Source organism: Neopelma chrysocephalum, unplaced genomic scaffold, assembly GCF_003984885.1.
Source record: "Neopelma chrysocephalum unplaced genomic scaffold, ASM398488v2 Primary Assembly neopelma1_42, whole genome shotgun sequence".
NCBI lineage: Eukaryota > Metazoa > Chordata > Aves > Passeriformes > Pipridae > Neopelma > Neopelma chrysocephalum.
Window position 1 is genome coordinate 3,236,725 of NW_020897700.1, and position 8,225 is coordinate 3,244,949.

An 8,225-nucleotide genomic window follows, 5' to 3' on the forward strand; every position below is an offset into this window, starting at 1 on the left:
GCTCACCAGTGCTGAGTACAGGGGCTTCCCTGGTCCTGCTGGGCACACTAGTCTTGATACAGGCCAGGATGCCATTGGTCTTCTTGGCCACCTGAGCATACTGCTGGCTCATGTTCAGCAGCTGTGGACCAGCACCCCAGGTTCCTCTCCAGCCACTCTTCCGGAAGCCTGTAGCGCTGCAGGGGGTTGTTGTGACCCAACTGCAAGACCTGCCACTTGGCCTTGTTAAATTTCATACAAGTGGCCTTGGGCCATTGATTTAGCCTGTCCAGAGCCCTCTGGAAAGCATTCCTGCTCTCCAGCAGACCAACACTCCTGCACAACCTGGTGTTGTCCTCCAGTTTTCTAAGAGTAGACTCGATCCCCTCATCCAGATCATCAATAAAGATATTAAACAGGACTGTGCCCAACACTGAGCCCTGGGGAACACCACTGGTGACCGGCTGCCAACGGGATGCAGCACCATTCTCTGGGCCTGGCCGTCCAGACAGTTTTTGATGCAGCGAAGAGTGTGCCTGTCCAAGTGGGCTGCCAGCTTTTCCAAGAGACGGTGTCAAAGGCTTTGCTGAAGTACACACAGACAACATGCCCAAGCGCAGCTCTGGGCGCCAGCTGCAGGGACACCTCACAGCCACTACAGCTGCCACGGCCCCGGGCACTGCCCAAGCCGAGCGGGAAAGCCCCACCTTTCCCGAGAGAGGGAAGCGGAAGAGACTCCGCGGCGCTGGGCGGGCCGGGGGCGGTGCGGGGCCGGGGCTGGAGTGAAGCGCGGCCCGGGTGATGCTGCCGGTGTTGGCCGCCATCTGGTCCCTGCCGGCTGTCGCCTTCCTGGCCGCGCTTCTGCTCCTGCGGGCCCCGGCGTGGCGGTCCGATGGCCGCGGCGGGGTCTCCGACCTCTTCCACCAGCTCATTCGCTACGGGAAGACAAGGCTCCCGGGCTGGAGTCCTAATTACCTCGTGCCCAAGAGGTGAGGGGCGGCTCCTACCGCTATTGCAGCGCCGCGCGATTACCGTGAGTATGTCCCGGTTAGCGCAGCCGAAGGTCGAGACAGTGAACAGCACACGCAGAGAGCACTGCGGATATTTATAGAGTTGAGCTCAGCTTTGTTGCAGAAGTGTTACTCTGATTTTACAGATGTGGAACCGAGGAGCATGGAGACTGCGAGCGATCATACAGAATCTGTGTTCTAAGTGGGAACAAAAACCTAATCCCTTGATTCCCAGTCCCATGCGAGATCCGTAAAACAAACCATCCTGCAAGACTCAGGTCAGGCACCTGGGGACGTGGAATCCTGAGTGTAACTCTGTGCAAATATGCTGCAGGTTTACTGTCTCACACTGATTGTCAGACATTGCCTTCTCCCTTAAAGGTTTCTTTTTAAAATGTGAGTTAGCATACTAATAACACCATGGGAACAATAGCTATCTAGACCCTGCATGAACAGTCTCTGATGAGGCAAAAGAATCACTGTGTTATCCAAACACGTCTTAATAGATGTTTGATGCAATGAAATATATGTATATGTTTAGATGTTTAATGAATAATTATGAGGGAGGGAGAAAACCCCACATTTAAAGGTTTTAAAATGTTTCTGCTATTATATGTTATGGAATTTCTTAGTTTTTGATCAGGTGAGATTCATTACTAGAACTAAGAACTAGTCTTTGACTTGAACGTAGGCAAGACAGGATCTTGCAAGGCCAGCAGGACAGGACTGGGAGGCTACTTAAAAGATTTGATCACCAGTAATGTAGCAATCTTATAATGTCTGACACATTTTATATACGTAGCTTTCAAACCAAACGTTGAAAAAAAAGTTTTGTGACACAGCATATTATTCATGGAAAGGTTGTAATGTAGTATCTGGGTTATCAGGCTTCTTGATACAGAAAATACCCAGGGACATGTTTAAACTCTGCAGTACCCTCAGCAAAAATAAGGGGTTATAAAGGCTTTGTCTTAATTGAAGTGTACTGCAAAGTGCCACATTCTTTAGGTGGGTTTTTGTTTGAATTGGCCCTTCTCCAACAGAAGTTTCCCAACACCCCTTCTTAGGGAGGAGGGTGACTGAAGAACATACTTTTTCAGAGAATTTGTCTTGAGCTCTCAACACCTACAAAGCAATTCTGTTACTTGATTAGTGAATCCATAACACTTCTAGCTGAAGGAATAGAGAAGATCCTGAATGCACTGAGGCATTTTCTGTTCTATTCATTTGTGTCTTGTTTCCAAACAACCGTTATATTTTCACTAGCCTGGGCTTGTTTTTAATTTTGCCGTTCTATCTTGATTCATTGTCAGATTTGGCAAATAGTGAAAATTCCTCTCCTTCAGGTATGGCACATGTACTTACTGCAGTGCTGGTTCACTCTGTAGGTCAGATATATCCCCAGTGTAATTGGGATTGCTGAAAGCTCGCAGGGCGTGTGTCTGCTAAGCTGCCAGGACTTGTCTGTGTGCTGGTAGCAAAAATCTGTGTGTGGAGAAAGTTCCCTGGCGAGTGACAAGATATGATTCTACCGAGTAACAGGACAGCAGGGAAAGAGCTTGAAACTTGGAGGTGGCAATGAGTTTTTATCAATATACAAATTCTGTTTGTCTTATAAACAGAAAATGAGGGAGAGGGATTGAATTTTACTTCTGCTCTTGCAGATCAGCAGAGCGAATGTTGCTGTTTCTGCTTAGTAGAAGGAACTGAGGAGAAGTGATCATGTGTAGGAGTTACCAGCTGCTAATGGGCAAGGCACTCTGGAGCATGCAGGGATGCTCACTACCTCTGTGATCTCTGTGGTGCTGTTGAGATACCTGAGCTGCTCTGGGAGGGGGTCACTTTATTTGGTTTCTCTAAGCAAGGGTGTTGTACCCCTACACTCCTCCAAGAGAAAAGTTTCCATGTTTAACAGAAATACAGTCTTCTCTTGACTATACAGTTATATCCTAGTTTTGTACCTATAGTTGCATTGTCAAGTCAAGGCCATCAGCATCTTCCCATGGGATGTATTTTAGCTCTTTGCAGGTGTTTCCAGAGGTCCTGCTTTTTATTCATAGCCAGAAGGACTTTTAATTTTAAAAGCAAAAGGAAATACTGGATCACCTAGTTTGAGCTGGATATTATAGGCTCTTTAATTCAATTCAGTTACCTGCCTTGACTGTCATGTGTGCATTTCACTAATGCATAGTGTGCTTTTATAAGTGCATTACAGGGTTGGGAGATTCTTTGTTTTATTCTTAAAAAAACCCCATGTGGTCTTGCTCTGTAATCACCCAGTGGTGTTGATGGTCACAGCTTTTTTTCTATATGATTGTTGCAGACCTTGAATTTGCAGAGAGACAAGATACTTAGAGCAGAGTAATTACTTCTGGATGTCTTTTACCATCTGCATTCGTAATTTATGAACTTTAACATGTTGTGTAGTGCACCTACTGGAACTGAGAAAAGTGGGACTGCTGTGACGTGCAGCAGCTTGGAAATGCCCAGAAACTTAATTTGGATGTGCTTTTAGTGGTGTAAATTACAAAGAAGACATTGTGTACATCATGACGAATACCTTTGCAATGTGTGGTTTACACTTCCTCCTCTTTAGCACAGTTATGGTTAGTAATGTAAGCTAAGTTGGAGGTTATTCCAGGCAGCATTTCACTGGGGGAAAATGTGTTAGGGTTATTACTGCTTGGTACCTCTGGTTCCTGAGTTCTCTACTATTCACGTGGGCACCAAAAGGGAATGTACTCACATCAGGCAAGCACGTCCTGCAGCTACATTTCCAACTAAGGAACGATGAGAACATTAATACATTAATACATTAATGAAGACCTTTTTTGTTCCCACAGCTGGTTTACTCACTTTTATGTGGTTTCTGTGGTCTGGAATGGCAGTCTGCTGTACTGGCTCTTCCGAGCTGAGTTCCTTGGAGAGTCACTCCCATCATGGATTCAGGACGTGCACCGTGCTCTTGGCAAAGATTCTCAGAGCGAGGACATGGGCAAGTGTTCCAGCTATTATGATGCATCCATATAAATATTAGAAAACTCTATTACCAAAGCTGTGCTGAATTTGCATCCAAGTGCTACTTCATCAGTTGCTTTTAAACTAGGCGCCAAGTGACTTTACTGGAATACCAAGTGCCTTTGTCCTTTGTAATTATTCAATATAGAAATCATTCTAATTTATGGATATGATAGCTATCAGCAGTCCTTTTAACAGAAAGTGCCATTAGTACCTTCTGGAAGAAATCTTGCTGTGGTCAGCAGTGCCTCACCTGTACAAATATTTTCCCCAGTTAATTTAAAATGAGAGTAAAATTTTGCTGTGGGGAGGGGAAGCAATAGCCTTTTTGAAGCACTGTCCAGGTTAAATTGTTCCTATCTGTCTCAAAGTTGCTATTTTTTTTCTGCAAGCAGACAGTGAGTACTTCTCTGCTCTCCTGGTTCTCCTGCTCCTTTGGCTGCACAGCTGTCGAAGGCTTGCAGAATGCCTCTGGACCAGTGTGTTTTCCAGTGGTTTCATTCATATTGTGCAGTATTACTATGGACTTGGTTTCTACATTGCCGTTGGCTCAACTGTGCTATGTCAAGTGCCTACTAATGTCAGGACTGGTAAGTGCCTGCTGAGTTATTACCAAAGATGCAGTTTTGCTCCCATTTGTTTCTGTATAGAGGGCTGCTTGTTTGAGAAGTGTGTTAACTGATGAGACATAAAAATACTTACTGGCATAGTTCAAAGTAACTACATTTCAGTATATCACATGATCAGCCAGCGTTATACACAAACACACACTTTCATATTAACCATCACAGTTATTTCCTGAAAAACATCTCACAAAGATACTTTAAGGATCATTATCAATCAGTTTTGCATTGAGATACATATGCTTTATGCAGGACAGTAATTGGTACCAGTTCTTAAATGACACTATGCAAGTTTGGTTTTTTTGTTGTAAGCTTTGCTGTAAGGTGAGTTTGCAAGGCTTCTTGGCCACCTTCTTTGTTTTCCATGAAGAACTTGCCATTGCTCTGCCTTGATTCAGTCTCTTCTCTCTCTCGTACTGTTTCCATTAATACAGCAGAAATTCGTATTTTATGACTTGTTTCTGCCAACACATTCCATTGAGCTGCATAGATGAACCATGAGTTGGTTGTAGCACTCCTCCCATGACTAATTTTTGTAAGGCAGTCATTACCAAGTATGTAAGTTTAGTGAAGTTTTTAACCATTTCCAACCACATCAGTTCTAGTATAATCCAGGGAATTTTTTTAAAGAACCTTCAGATTTGCTATGTGTAGATAAAACCTTTTTTTTCTGAACCTGTGTTCTACTTTTCACATCCTGTAGATTCTTAGAGACAGTGCATTGGCTTGTACTTTGGAAATCATCCTTCATACAGTTATCACTTTTTTGAAGACCTAAATGTTTCACACTCTGTGTATGTGTGTGTAGGTATGTGTGTGTAGGTGTGTGTATATATGTATCTTACTGTTAATAAGACAAAAAACTCTGTACTTACATGTTGACCTGAGCCATGACAACATGTTTAATTAGGATGATAATAGTTACAAATAGTGTTGAATATTGAGGTCTTAGACTATCAATTATGTATCATTCTACATCATGCTGTACTTCAAGCTCCTGGATTAATAACTATGTATTTTAGTATAGAGCAGTTAAGGGAAATGAACTGCCAGCTGGGCACTTAAATGATGCAGGATTTAAAAGCAACTTTCAAGGGATTAGAGACTCACTAGTAGAATTTTGTAAGAGTAAGACAGTAACATTTAAAAAATGTATATAGTGTTTTCAAATGATGTTTGGGAAGGTACTTCCTGGCTGTATATTAATAAACCATGTTTAATTCAGGAAAAGAGCTTTCTGTGCAGATCTGCTGGTATCACATTGTAGGAATTACGATGTACATTTGGGCCTCTCTTCACCAACACAGATGTCTTGTAATTCTAGCTAAACTTAGAAAAAACAAATCAGGTAAGATGTTTCATTCTTGTCAACTGTTTACTTTGAAAAATTTTCCTGGTTGTTTCAATAGGCTTCTATAGCTTCTAATACCTTAAAAATGAATGTTTTTCAGTTCCTTTAGTGTGCTGTTCTCTGTAAGACTTTTGATAGATGAAATGAGGCTGTTTGGAAAAGAGATTGGATGGCTGAACTAGGGGGAAGGGGTGTGGTGTGTCTGTGTATATAGTTCTGTAGAACTTGAAATGAAGCTCTAGCTTCTAACATTCTAAGGACAGACACATCCTAATGGTTACAACTTGTGCCATTCCTTGGGGACCTCACTTCTGTTTCCATGTGGGCTAAAAATAGGTTTCCTTACTCTTTATTTGCATAGCCAGAGGTGGCATCTTATTTCATTAAGTGCAAAGCTGCCAGATCAGATGGAGGTGAATGATGATGATGGTAACTTTTGTAAGCATATTGTTCTGTAATCATGAGAAGAAAAGTTTGTTTAATGCATGTTCTCAATTAATTTCTTTCTGTTTCCTTGCAGGAAAGGTTGTAAGGCTGGGCTATGATGTACCTTTCGGAGACTGGTTTGAGAGCGTGTCTTGCCCTCATTATTTTGCAGAGCTGCTCATATATGTTTCTATGGCCATCATGCTTGGATTTCAAAATGTGACATGGTGGTGTGTAGTGATGTGTGTTCTTTTTAACCAGGCACTGGCTGCTGTTTTGAGTCACGAGTTCTATGAGAAAAACTTCCATTCCTACCCAAAGCATCGAAAAGCATTTATACCACATGTTTTTTAGAATATTTTTTCTAAAGTATCTTTGGGGTATCTTAAAGTGGGAAATGTTTTCTATAAGGGAATAAGAGATTTACGGTATATTAAAGCCCAGATAAAATCACATATTTTCTCTGATTCTACCTTAAAAGCTCATAATTTTAATGACAATCCATTCATGTCACCAATTTATTTGGGGAAATGTCTCTGCGTATCATACAAGCTAAAAAAGGTTTACTGAAGGCTTCAATTCAAAGTGTAAAGATGCTAATTGGCTCTTTTATCTAATTCTGTCTTGTGCATAAAACACTTGCTGTTGTGCAGCAAGTCCAAATATTTGTGAAAATTAATGAAAAGAGGGTGCAAAGAATCATTTGAACTATTGTATTTCATGTCTTGACAAATTAAGCTTATTTTTTTCCTAGTCACTTTTCTTTGAATCACTTCAGAGGAAGGCAAATTTTGTATCTTTCTGTGCTTCCCTGTTGACAATTAAAACCAGCCACTGCTTTATGACTGTAAGCACAAAAACTATGGAGCAATCTGTGGTGGAGGAATGACTCATGCTCAGCAGTGGAAATAAACAGACCCATTCTCTGCATTATCTCTTCTGCACCAAAGTATTTTCACTCATCCCTAAACTGGGAAAAAAAAATTTCCCTTTATCCCTAAACTGGGAAAATCGTGGAAGGTTGTCTGTCTAGAGAAACAGTGGAAGAGAATTTGCAGAAAATTATTGTTCCTGTTTATGGTTCTGTTGTTCTTATAGTGGGTTATTGGAATCCCTCATGTGTTAGAAGGGGCAGTTGTGCAGGATGGCCATGACCATGACTACACGGCTTTTTAAAGAGATACAATGAACTGCTGAGGCAGAGAGCACACAGAAACCAGTACCTGATAAGCATTGCAAAGAAATTCTTTACTGGGGAGATGATGTCACTCAGCACAGGGCTTTTTTTTGCACTTAACTATTGAATATTTTGGTCCTTTTCATGATACTGAATGATGAGTTTTGTGTGATGTAGCATATGAATGCTAATGTTTCGGTATGTTGTCTACTTACATGCATACATTATTTTGTATATAAGAAGAATTTTTATACTGTAGTATATCTTATGAATTGCCTAATTAAAAGGTTATTATACTTTCTATTTCCATTTTGTATGATTTTTCAAAATTGATCTAACATATTTGCAAAACACAAGCAATCACTTTGCACAAAATGTGCCTCTCTTGGCTGTTGCATCCCTTTCCCTCTCTCCATCAACACCACCATGGAGCATCAACAGGCCTATCTTGGGACCGCATCTTTCCATATTATTTTTTTAAGTGGTTCTCAAGAGGCTCCTTTGGCCTGTCTCCAAGCAACTCCTGTTAAACTGGTGTTCTTATCTTGTTCACTAAACTGTTTCTCAGGAAGCACATTCCCGTCCTTGCCCAGGGGAGAGAGCATTGGGATGCACAGCCCTCCTGGGGTCCCTGGGGAGAG

General features: G+C 41.8%; 1 protein-coding gene across 3 annotated transcripts; it reads left to right on the plus strand.

Moving 5' to 3' along the window:
* The first annotated feature begins 779 nt into the window (after positions 1-779).
* Positions 780-7,887, plus strand: SRD5A3 (steroid 5 alpha-reductase 3). Of its 3 annotated transcripts, none has more exons than XM_027676403.1 (5): positions 780-968; positions 3,833-3,984; positions 4,400-4,597; positions 5,856-5,978; positions 6,502-7,887. In XM_027676403.1, exons 1-5 carry the CDS (start codon positions 781-783, stop codon positions 6,759-6,761), a joined length of 921 nt encoding a protein of 306 aa, XP_027532204.1. In that variant the 5' UTR covers position 780; the 3' UTR covers positions 6,762-7,887. The 3 variants fall into 3 exon arrangements, with proteins under 3 accessions (XP_027532204.1, XP_027532205.1, XP_027532206.1); XM_027676404.1 differs by having other exon boundaries at positions 4,403-4,597; XM_027676405.1 differs by lacking the exon at positions 5,856-5,978.
* Positions 7,888-8,225: the final 338 nt, after the last annotated feature.

Excerpts from the sequence above, each read along its gene's own strand:
- SRD5A3 (XM_027676403.1), top strand. The coding sequence starts at position 781 with ATGCTGCCGGTGTTGGCCGCCATCTGGTCCCTGCCGGCTGTCGCCTTC. Across the intron at positions 969-3,832 it reads AATTACCTCGTGCCCAAGAG|CTGGTTTACTCACTTTTATG; the intron begins GTGAGGGGCGGC and ends TTGTTCCCACAG. Across the intron at positions 4,598-5,855 it reads GCCTACTAATGTCAGGACTG|GAAAAGAGCTTTCTGTGCAG; the intron begins GTAAGTGCCTGC and ends TGTTTAATTCAG.